Source organism: Lonchura striata, chromosome 6, assembly GCF_050655825.1.
Source record: "Lonchura striata isolate lonStrDom1 chromosome 6, ASM5065582v1, whole genome shotgun sequence".
Taxonomy (NCBI): Eukaryota; Metazoa; Chordata; class Aves; order Passeriformes; family Estrildidae; genus Lonchura; species Lonchura striata.
This window is the reverse complement of record NC_140708.1, coordinates 2,514,959-2,526,737: the sequence shown is the minus strand read 5'-3', so window position 1 is coordinate 2,526,737 and position 11,779 is coordinate 2,514,959. Positions and strand designations below refer to the sequence as shown.

Sequence of the window (11,779 nt, the reverse complement as noted above, 5' to 3'; positions counted from 1 at the left end):
CAGAAACTATTGACCCTTCCCATTCCCTAGGATCTGAGGAAATTAACTCTTGGCTTCACAGGCCACGGTGACTGCAGGGAGGGATGATGCCTGTTGGGAGGTGGCTGGAGGAGAGAGATTCTCTGCTCAGCTGTCTTCTCCAGAAAGCTGATGAGAAAATTGTCTTCAGATGGGTGAAGAATGCTGATCTAATTTAATCCCTGTCCTCCTGGCAGGAGCAGCCACAGCTGGGCTGCTCCTCACGGATGCATCCTTAACCTGATTTAAGAAAATGTTCCTTGGCTGCTCCTTAAAAGCCTGAGACAACGCCACAAAATCCCAGAATTGTGGATTATTATGTGTGTGTAATTTTAAAGTGCTCTGACAGCTGTGAGCTGCAGTGGTTCGTGCTCCATGCATTCCTGCTTTCCATCAGAAAGAAAAAAGAGGTTTCCCTCTCTATTTCGTGAGGCCACAGAGGCACGGCACCTGGGTGAGCTGGGTGCCCGGCTGGAGTACCGAGCAGAGGCTGTGAAAATAATAATAAACAAAAATCTTTCATGAGCACGGATCCGGAGGAGAAATGCCGGGCAGGTCTCCCTCTGGTGGCGCGGATGGAATCCCTGCTCGCCGGGAATTCCCTCTGCATCCCCAGGGCGCCAGGGCTCCTGCAGCGGCCCCGGCCCTGCTCTGCTTGGGGAGCTCCTTCGGGCAGGCACAGCTTCTGAGCCTCCGCAGTGACCATCATCTGTCCGTGATGGCACTCGGGATACAGCTGCTGCCTACAGCTCCCCCTCCTTCCTCGGAGCCAATTTCCCCCCGGTGGGGAAGAATATCAGCGTTTAAGATGTAAAAACTATTTAGCTAGAAGTTGTTTCGTGGATTTGCGTTCCTAAAGTTCTTTTCTTCACTAAGACTTTCCGGCATTCACGACTTTTCTGCCCCAGCTGATTATTCAAAGGTTCCTGTGTGGGTTCAGGAATTGAAATGGTGTGGTGGGTGTTGAAGTGCAGAGGGCGGGGGCTGCCGCTTGCCGGCATCCTCTGAGCTGTTCTGGGCCGGGATCACCTCCAGGAGCAGCCGTGGCACGGGAGCTGCTCGGCCTTTGCATCCCCAGTTAATGTCTGTGCCCGCCGGGGAGGGGGAGAGAGGCCAGCAGCTTCCCTCGGCTGGGACAGCAGCGCTGCTGCTTGTCTTGTCAAAATTGCATTCCGTGCTGCTTCAAACTGACACGGCTCCATCTGGTTTTGCACTCGGGATGGAAGAACTGCTTACTGCTTGGGTTTGGATTCAGCTCCTGGCTGAAGTCTCTCTGCAGCTCTAAGGGATAAAGCTTTGCCCCGCAGCAGCGCTCGGAGCCCTGGCAAAAGCAGCTGGTAAAAGCCCTCAGCAAAGTGGGAGTCCCGGGCGTTTCCAGCCTGCTCCTTTGCAGAGGTACCTTTTTTTTTTTTAATCCTATGGAAAGTTTTGTCCTTGATGAAGAGCTGAAAGCTGCCGTGCTGGCAGGGAGAAGGGAGCTGACCTGCTGGGGATGTGCAGGACAAAGGCACCTCGTCCTCCTGGGCACTGGGGACTGCTGTCTGACTGACTTGCTGATCCCAGCCCCATCACAGTGCTCAGCCCTGCTGGGAGATTCCTGTGGGTCAGCACCGGGGTTCTGGGAGGGGGGATTGCCTGGGGAAGCTCCTGGCTCCTGTTCCCAGGATGTTCGGGGACTCTGCAGTGGGACCTGTTCAGGACAGGTCCCTCAGCTGCACAAAGCAGAGCAGCACCTCCCTGGCTGAAAATAAGCACAGCAGCCGGAGGGTTTGGAGGGTGCTGGGGAAAACCTGCTGGCTGGAGGGCAAGAGCCAGGGGCAGTGGAGCACTCTGAGGTCCCTGGAGCTACCTGCAGGCCCTGGCAAAGCTGTGTAGCTGCTGTGGAATATTGGTTCTTGGAGAAGTCTGTGTGCAGGGCTTTGAAGTTTCTGTGGTTTTTACAAACATAACTGGGTTTTGCTGGCTGGGGCAGCTGCCTCTCCCCCTGTTTCCCAGCAGGAGTGTTGTGCTCTCTCTGGTCCCATGCAGCACACTCCTTTGCTGGTGCGGGGAAGTGCAAACTCTCAGGGCCTCGTGCTGGTTGCTGGGAAAGGTGGAGCAGAAGACCAAACCATGCCTGGAGCTTGGCTGGATGAGCTGGGGATCACGGTCCTCTGGAGAAATGGCCAAATCCGTGGTGGAAGGGGAGAAGATGTAGGTAAGGAACCTCTGTGTGAGTTCTGAAAGCCTTTTCCCTCCTGGTCACAAGAGTGCAGAGCCTGCAGGAAGTGTCCCTCAACCCAAAGCCATTGTTCAGGCAGAAGTGGGCCATGCCCTGATGGTCTCCAGCTGCCTATCATTTGGTGTTTCCTAAAACAGTGTTAGTTCTCCAGGAAGGGAGGTAAAATAGCCAAGCCCCCTAAAGAGCTCCATCTCTGGGCTTAGCTCACTTCCCAGCCAGCTGGTAGCTTATTTCCATACCAAATGGATTTGTGCTGCTGAAGGCACCTGATGCACCCGAGGGGATCTCTGGGGGTAGGGTCTCTGGGGGTGAGGTCTCTGGGGGTGAGGTCTCTGGGGGTGAGATCTCTGGAGATGGGGTCTCTGGGGGTGAGATCTCTGGGGATGAGGTCCCTTGGGGTGAGGTCTCTGGGGGTGATGTCTCTGGGGATGGGGTCTCTAGGGAATGCTCTCTATCTACTCTGTGTGTCATGGGGTCATCCCCCATGCCCGGAACAGGGACAGCACCAGGCTGGCTGGGATGTGCTGTTTGAGCCCCCCAGGACGAGCAGTCCCCTTGCCCAGCAGTGGAAGGGGAGGTTGCCTGCAGCACCCCTGTCACCCCTCATCCTGCTGTCCCAACCCTGGCACCCTGTGGCCGGGGCAGGATGTGGCCCTGCCACCCCCAGCCCGGTGACAGCAGCAGCGGCACGCCAGCCCCCCACCCCAATTATAGTTGGGTGTCGCAAAGGACATTGAAAAGCAAGGAGGAGAGCTGTGAAGAGGGTCATTTTAGTGGCTCTTTCTTCTTTTTTTTTTTTCCCCCCGAGAAGGAAGTTAGAAAAGCAGAGTCCTCAAAGCCGCATTGAAAGGGTGACAGAGACGGGATAATGCGTAAGACTGAGGGAAGGAATCTCAGAGCACTCGCCACGGTGTTTTAATGATCTGTTAACAATTGCCCCTTTCAGGGGAGAACATATGGTAGATGCTTTGCTTTTTTTTTTTTTTTTTTTTTTTTTAAAAAAAAAAAAGGACAAAAAAAGAAAAAAGAAATTACTTCAGAAACTTAAATGATGGTGGAAAATGGTGGGGATTCTGGTGAAGAGCGGGGGGAGGGAGGTGTAGCCCCCGCACTGAGGGGATGTCAGATGATGGGAGGGTGTCAGAAAATGTATCTTTGAGCACAGGGGCTTTGCTGGAGCCGGAGACCCCAAAAAACGCCGGTACCCGGGACCTGCTGGGAGTGACTTGGGCTGGTTGCCTGCCGGTGAAGGAAAATGATGAGGGTGCTGCTAAAACCCGGGAATCCTGGGACCCTTTAGACATGGGCTGGGGCATGGAGCATCTCTCCCCCCACCCCAAGCCCACCCCAAGCCCAGCTGCGCGGGCAGGGCTGGTCCTGCTCCCTCCCTGCAGCCGGGGCAGATGGTGACAATGCTCTGGCTGCACGCAGGTGGCAAGCCCCGGGCTTTCCCTGCTGTTACCTGCCTTGAGATCATTGCCCTCCTCCCACTGCAGCCTGCCGCCACGAGTTTAAGCTGTGGCTCACCGAAATCACACGCACTGCTGGTGACGTGTCTTGCAGAGCTGGGCTGCGGCTAAACTGCTGGATTACATCTGCAGTTTGGGTGAAAATACACGGATTTTTTTTTTTTTTTTTTTTAGGAAGTCGCAAATACATGATTTTTTAAATTGAGGTACAGGAGTCAGGTTGGATGCTCAGCTTTACAGAGGTCCTGGCATGGGCTGGCAGGAGGGGCTGTGCTGCTTGTGGCCTCCCCAGGTTCATTATACACCTGGGCTTGGGGAAGCAGATGGTCCCATTTGGGTATAAAATCCTCTTCTACTCGGCACTGCAGGACAGGAGGAGGCTCCAATTCAAGGGTTGGGAGTTTGGCAGATGGAGCCCAGTGCTGGATGAAGGGCTGGGAGTGCAGATGGGCAGGAATGGCTGGGGGATGCTGCAATGGGGCACCATGCCTGCCTGACAGGGACACCAGGGCAGGATGTACCAGGAAAGGGGTGTAAAGGTGTGGGGGAGGGAGCAAGGGCATGGAAAACTAGAGCTGGGCAAGGGACGATGCTGCCCGAGGCTGAAAGGGGAAGGGAGGAAGGGACCAGGCTGGTGAGGGAGGAGATGGGGTCATGCCCCGGGAGTGTGGGTGTGGCTGCGATTGGTGTGGGGGCTACAAGTACCTTAAACCCCGTGGGCAGTCATCACAGCACGGCAGGGGGGCAGAGGTGGATGGCACAGCCGGGAATGGTGATGGGAAGAGCATGAACCGGTTACTAGCAAGTGCATGAGGCCGGTGGGAGAATAGCCACAGCTCAGGTTTGAGTCACATCCCTCTGGCAGCGGGAGTTTGGCTTCAGCAGTGACCCCTGCACCACACTGGGCACACTTCTCTGTGGTGGCAGCGGCCTGGCACTAAATTCAGTTGCAAAGAAAGGGTTAAACAACCCCCCCACCCCACCCCCCCCACCTTTCCCCATCTTCTCATGTTGAGGGCTTCGATGAAGCTCTGTGGAGGGGTGGGTGGTGTGTGAGTCCGTCAGGGCATCTCTGCCCTTTTTTTCAGATTGGACAGGGTATTTCCTTTCAAACTCCTGGTTTTTAGCAACGTTTTTGCTTCTCAAAAGCCAGCTCTGGTGGATTCTGGTGTGTTCAAAGTCTGACCAGTGGGGCCTCTAAATCAAGAGAGGAAAATGCAATTTTTATTATTTTTGGAGGCCATTAAGGACACCATCTGTCTGTTTGATGGCACCTAGGGAGTGAGGAGTTTCAGAGAGAGCCCATATGACCAGTTTGCTGTGCTTCTAACCCCCTCATGCATCAAAATGACAGAAGTCATATTTTTATCCTTATAGGAATGAAGGGCTGGTCAGGAGGGTGGCAGTCTGAGCTCAGCATAGCTATGGTCTGTAATTATTCACTGATGGCCAAAGGAGAGCTGATGCAGATGAGTACTGAAGCCTCAAGTCTGTGTTGCCCAACTGGTGGCTGGTAAATTGACCACTGCCAGCTGGTGAAGTGCTGCTGGATTCTGTCAGAGCTCACCAAAACCTGGTGTAAAGCTTAAAGAATTTGGAAAACCTAAGTGAAGATGTGTAACCCATCCTGTCTGCCCAGGATGGCAACAGGGTGGAGGAGAAACCCCTTTTTCTGGCAGGTGAGACAGACTGGGGCAAGGAGCCACTCGCCACAAATGGAGAGGGGAGCAAGTCTGGCAGAGCTGGGAATGGCAGGAGGAGGCTGGCTCCCAGGGAAGTGAGGACCATCCTTCTCTGCCAGGGCACATGCTTGGATGGTTGAATAAATACTTTAAGGTAACAGGTTTCACAGGACCCACCTTTGGCATCACAGACTGACCCTTGTGTACTTGGCATTTGTTCCCAGCCTTTCCTCTCCATAGTATTTCTTTTCCTTTCCTCTCTCCTATCCAGACATAATCTAGGGGGTTTGTTTTGTTTGGTTGGTTGGTTGGTTTGGTTTTTGGGTTGTTTGTTTGTTTGGTTGGTTTTTGTTTTGGTTTTTTTTTTGTTTGTTTGTATTTGTTGGGTTTTTTTTGCTATGCTAAAGATTGTGATCCAGAATGTCTCAGAAGAGCTGTCTGCTCTAGCAGCCTTAGGAAGCCATCTCCTGTCTGGCTGTTTTGAGGGCACATAAGCATGGAGAAAGGTCTATGGTCGAGTGAAAGTGAAAGCCCAGGTAGAAACTCTTGGGCTTTCTATCAGGGCTTCTCCTCTCCTGGTGAAGTGACAGCATCCCTTATCGCAGGGTTTATTTATCCTTGCACAGAATCATAGAGTTGGATGGAAGGAATATTAAAGATCCAGCTCCACTCCCTGCTGCCATGGGCAGAGATGCCATGCACTATCTCAGGTTGCTCCATGCCCCGTCCAACTTGCCTTTGGACACTTCCAGGGATGGAGCAGCCCCAGCTTCTCTGGGCAACCTGTGCCAGGTCCTCACCTCCCTCATGGTGAAGAATTCCTTCCCAATATCCCATCTATCCCTGCCCTCTTTCAGCCACTGTCCCCCCTTGTCCTGTCACTCCGTGCTGTCACCCGAAGTCCCTCTCCAGTTCTCTTGGAGCCCCTTTAGGCACTGGAAGGGGCTCTGAGGTCGCCCTAGAGGCTTTCTTTCTCCAGGCTGAACACCCCCAGCCCTCTCAGGCTGTCTCACAGCAGAGGTTCTCCCAGCCCTTGGAGCATTTTCGTGGCCCCAAGGGACATATCGGTATCAGGTGCTGAGGTCTGGTCATATCGGCTCGCTCTGGAGCTCCCGCCCCTCAGCTGCCCATGGAACGGACAGACCGTGCTCTGTGGTGCCCAGGTCAGCGCTCCGGAGGTACCGAGCGGCTTCCCGAGGCGGCTCCTTCCGTCCCGGCGGGCATTCCTGCATTCCTGGCCCCTGCCCGCGGCCGGCGCCTCCCCGGGGCCCCGCCGCTGCGCCCGCCGTGCGCTCCTCCGGGCGGCGCCGGCCGCCTCCTGCCGGGGCTCGCCTTTCCTCTCCAGATTGGTTCGTTTATATATATATATATATATAAATTTCTTTCTGCACTCCTTCTTCTCCCACTCTTGTAGGAAAAGGAGGGAGGGGGGAGGAAGGGAGAAATATTGTTTGAAATCACAAAGGGGGGCATCTGGTGCACCTTGCGCCTGGCATCTGTGCTCCTTGTGTCCCGAGCAGCGCGCTCGCACCGGGGCGAGGGGCAGGAGGGGCCTGCGTGCATCTGTTGGGCGCCACAATAAAGTCACAAAACAGCGGCGCGGGCCCGGCCCCGCCGCGCTGCCCTCTCAAAGGGGGACGCGGGGCTGCGGCTCCCAGGTATTATGCGCCGGGTAGGTAGGGCCGGGGCGGCAGCTGCTCCGCCGACCCGCCCGACATATGGCAGCGCAAATCACGGCACCTCCTGAGCAACCCGGCCGGAGGGAGCGGGGGAAGGATGGGGAGGCCCCGGGGCAGGTGCCTCTGCCGTGCGCCCGCCGCTGCCGTCGCCGCAGCACCGGCCCCGCCGGCGCGCACCGGTGGCTCCGGGGTGGGTGGCGGACGCGGAGCGGCCGGCGGCCCCCGGACCCTGGGGTCACCCCCAAGATCGAGAGGGGACCCAGCCTTATCTGGCCTCCCCTCTCCCGAGCAAACAGCCCCCGGCGGGCGGGTGAGCGGGCTGCGGCCGAGCCCCGGCTCGCCAAACGTTCCCGACGCCTGGCAGGCGAAGGATGCGCCGGGGCCGCTCTGGTTACCATATGTTTTCAATAAAATAAGACAAATAGGACCGGGAGATAGGGATTGCAGTAAACCTGTTATAAAGCAGCGTAAACCAGGCCAATGTAAACGGCAGCAGGGCCCCTCCTGGAAGGGCCGTTGGGTGCCAGCTCCGCACCGGGCGGCCCGGCCAGGTGTGAGCGGGAGCCCGCAGCGGTGCCCCCGCAGGTTTTTATCACGTTCGTGGTAATATGGTGCTTGTTATGCTAACTATGAGTAAACATCCCCGGCCGGGCTTTGTGGCGACGGGAGGGAGTTATCGGAAAGTGGCAGTGGGAAGGTGATTTAACAATAAAGTTGTCTTGTTTGCCAGCAGGTGATGTCTGCCCCCAGCCCCATGATTAATGCTTCCCAAAGTACTCCACTTTACAATCTCTTGTAATTATTTATTAAACGAAATCTATTTATTATTATTTTAGCAAACAGCGGTACCAGGTGGGGCTTTCTTTTCCTCTTCAGCTTTTGTTTGAAGGACGTTTGAAGTGGGCAGTCTGAGGCTTGGAAACTCGCTCGCCAGATTTTTTTGTCATCCAATTGCACAGGCACAAAAAAAACCCCCAACCCCGCCGGGCCCTTCCTATTCATCCTCCGCTGCCCTCCGAGCCGCCCCTCGAGAAGGGGCGCCCGAGCCGCCGCGGTGGCCGCCCCCCTCGGCACCCTCCCCCGCCCTCCCAGCGGGGCCGTCCGCCCGCAGCGCGCTCCGGGGCAGGCAGCGCGCACAGCCCCATACCGCCGCGCACCGCGCCGCCCAGGGCCGCCCCGTGGGGCCGGGGACCAGGCCGGCCAGGGGGAGCTGTCCCCCGCCCCGCCGCGGCCCAACGGGGCCGCTCCGGCCGCTCCCGGCACGGGGATCCCCGACCGGGATCCGCCGCGCCGCTTTGGTGAAGGAGAGGGGGGACTCCGGCCCCGCCGGGGCTGCGCCCTCCCGGCGGCCCTGCCCGCAGCCCCGGGGTCGTCGTGCCGTGCAGGGGGAGCCCGGCTCCACTACTGCCGGCCCCTCGCCCTCCGCCGGGGAAAGATGCCCCGGGCCCGGGCCGCTCCCCGCCGCCCGCCGCAGCCGGTGCGCAAAAGTCCCCGGCACGTTTTGCGCACCGAGCTCCCGCGGCAGCGCGGCTGCCCCCGCGCCCCGTGCCGGGCCGACGGGGCGGGGGCGGCCTCGGGCCTTGGGAGGGCCCTTCCCCCGCGGGGTCCAGCCTCTGTTTCCCTCGTGGGAGCAAAGTCACGACGCGAGTGGGGGCTGGAGAACGGCGTTCGGTCCCCTCCGGCGCTGGCGCTCGCCGCCCTCAGCGCAGCGCTCACAGCTCCGCCGGTCGATGCGCGGGGGGCGCGGGGATGTTCCCGGCGCTGCAGGGGCGAGGAGAAGAGTGACGGGAGGGGGCTGGAACATCGGAGGGGATGTTCCGGGAGTGCCCCGGGGCGCCGGAGCAGCGGGAAGGGGTTGTGGCTATGCCGAGGGGAGCGGAGCCGGAATGGTGCCAGCTGGACCCTGACGTCTGGCACCGGATGAGACACCGCCTGGCCCGGCGGTGCGTCCCCGGCCACTCCGGGGGGCCGGCGCTTCCCCGGTTACGAAGCCTAGTGCTGGGGAGCCCTCTGCCACCGCTGCGCCCCTGTGCTCCGCCCCGACCCTCACTGCACCCCGGCGGAGCCCCGGAGAGTGCGGCCCCCCGGCCGTGGCGCAGCCCCCACTGCGGGTTCTGCCCGGGGGTCACGTCCCGGGGACGGCTGGCGGGCGGGGCCGGGGGGGTCCCGGCACGACGCGGCGTGGAAGCCAGCGAGGTCTCGCGTGGTGTGGCCGGGGCAGCGGGCGGTGCCGGAGCCGGCACGCTCCCGTCGGACTGATAAGATAAAAGCGTGCCAAGGGGTGGGTGCGGGCGGGGGGGCGCACACGCCGCCCGGCCGGGAAATCCCCATTGTCTGCCGGCCCTATATATAGGGGCTTAACGGCAGTCGTGTGCCGGCGGCGCAACCTCTCCTGCCCGCACTCGAGGGACCGCGGAGAGCGCCGCGGAGCGCGCAGCCAGAGCCGCTCTCCTGCCCCGCAGCCTCGGCCGGGCTCAGCACACACAGCCGCGGGGGACAGGGCTCTCCCGGGCCGGCCGACGCGGGATTGTCTTCTCAGGATGGCCCCGCAGAGCGACCGCTCGCCGGACGAAGGGCAGCCGTATTTCGGTGGTGCTGAGGACCCCTCCTCGGCGGCCGGCGGGGCCTCCGCGGGCAGCCGGGGCGCCTCGCCGGCCCGCACCGCCCTGGCCCCGCGGGACACGGCGGCCCGCAGGAAGGGGAAGGCGCGGCGGGGCCGCGGCAAGGCGCGGAACGAGGGCTTGCTCAGCAAGCAGAAGAGGAGCCGGCGCATGAAAGCGAACGACCGGGAGAGAAACCGCATGCACCACCTCAACTCCGCCCTGGACGCTCTCCGCAGCGTCCTGCCCACCTTCCCCGACGACGCCAAGCTCACCAAGATCGAGACGCTCCGCTTCGCCCACAATTACATTTGGGCGCTCACACAGAGCCTCCGCCTGGCCGAGCAGAACCTGCCCGAGCCCCCCGCGCCGCCGCCAGCCCCCGCCGCCGCCTCCCCCGGGCCCTGGGACTCGCCCTGCCCCGCGGCCCCGCCGCCCGCCGCTCTGCGCCGCGGCCCCGCCGCCTTCCCCGCCTTCCTCTGAGCCCGCCGCCCGGCCGGTGTCCCCCCGTCGTGGCCTTCAAAGCGCCGGCGGGGCGGAGCGGGGCCGCCCCGAGCTGCGCGCCGGGGGGCGGCGGGAGCCCCGCTCCCCCCGTCCCGATCCGCTCGGCTGGAAAGCGCAGCGGGAGCGGGCGGACAAAAACAAATCACGGTTTTGTACTCGTTAACGGTAAATTATATTAATTTGTCGCTATCGGTATTTATTGAATATATTTCGTAACAAATATGTATTTTGTATATAAGAGTATTTTTAGCAGCGGCGGTCCAGCTGTCTGTACCCGCAGCTATATTTTGGGTTTTCTGAAGAAAAAGAAGAGGAAAATAAAGCGGGTTGCGGCCAGACCTGTGCGACGCCGTGTTTTTATCACCGAGGGCTCTCCGGGAGTTTCAAAATCGCGCGCACCGGCGCCGGGGAGGGCAGCGCCGGCCCCGCGGGGGTTTCCTCGGGGCCCCGGGCGGTGTGCCCGCTGCGGGGTCGCTCCCTCGCGAGGGAGGAGCGGCGATGGAGAGCGGCCCAGCGGGGTCCCACGCCTGTGCGCACGCCGGCGTGTGCCCGTCGAGGCCCGCGCTCGGATTAAAAACCGGCCTCTCTCTGCAGGTGCCTTTTCCCGCAGACCTGCGGCCGCTGCCGTCCCACCGTCTCCAGGTGAGGTGCGCCCGGCTGCGGGGCTGTTGTAAGGACACAGCGCTCCAGCACCCGGAGCGGCGCTGGTGCCCGGGGCAGCGTCGCCTCAGGCCGACCCCGTGCTCCCCGGGGGTGAGTTTAGCCAGGGCGGGCCCGGGGGCAGCAGCCGGAACGTGAAGCGCTGAGCGGGGCCGGGGGGAGCGCAGGAGATGGGAAAGACGCTACCTCCGCTGCCACGGTGAGAAGAGAACCCGCATGAATTCCGTCAGCCCTTCCCGGCCCTCTCCTGCCGGGACTCAATTTGTAGCTGGTAGATTTACGGCCAGGCCGCCTCCTCGCTCCGCGCTGCCCCGGCGGGGCGGCCGCCGCCAGACAAAGCGGCCCGCGAGGCCAAAAGCTTATTGTGATGCTAATTGTTCTCAGCTGAGCCCGTTTGCCCGCAGCAAAGAGACGCTATTGAGGCAATTTGTTGAACAAAAGAAATTTGGTTACTGGAAACAAAGTTGCGCGCACAAACAACTCCCCCCCCCCCACGCAACAACCTCCCCTTCCCGCACCGCAGCGAAAGAGGAGAGAGGGTGGAACCTGAGCGGGTGCGGCAGCCCGGGGTCCTCCTCTCGCCGCTCCGCCACCCCCGTCCCGCCGACGGGGAGCCACCACGGGGAGCCCCTTCCTCGCCCCCGTCCCCTTGCTGCGCGCTGCCGCTGCCCGGGGGCCGTGGGGCGGCTCGAGTGGGGCAGCCCCGGCGCTGGCGGCGCCCCGGCCGCCCCGGCGCCGCGGCTCTGGCCATGGTGCTGAAGGCGGCCGGGACTCGGCGCAGCCGTCCCCTCGCCGGGGCTCAGCCCCGGGCTCTGCCCGAGCCCAGCCGGGGTGATGCGGAGCCCCCCGGCTGTGTCTCTCCCGGGTGCTGTCCGTTCAGGTGGGCTGTGGGGGACATCGCCCAGTCCTGCGGGGAAGGGAGGGGCTGGCACGGTCCTGGTGCTAA

General features: G+C 61.0%; 1 protein-coding gene across 1 annotated transcript; it reads left to right on the top strand.

Moving 5' to 3' along the window:
• The first annotated feature begins 9,194 nt into the window (after positions 1-9,194).
• On the top strand, positions 9,195-11,330 carry NEUROG3 (neurogenin 3). Its single transcript, XM_085583808.1, has one exon. The coding sequence runs from the start codon at positions 9,610-9,612 to the stop codon at positions 10,150-10,152; it is 543 nt and encodes a 180-aa protein (XP_085439934.1). The 5' UTR covers positions 9,195-9,609; the 3' UTR covers positions 10,153-11,330.
• Positions 11,331-11,779: the final 449 nt, after the last annotated feature.

Excerpts from the sequence above, each read along its gene's own strand:
- NEUROG3 (XM_085583808.1), top strand. The coding sequence starts at position 9,610 with ATGGCCCCGCAGAGCGACCGCTCGCCGGACGAAGGGCAGCCGTATTTC.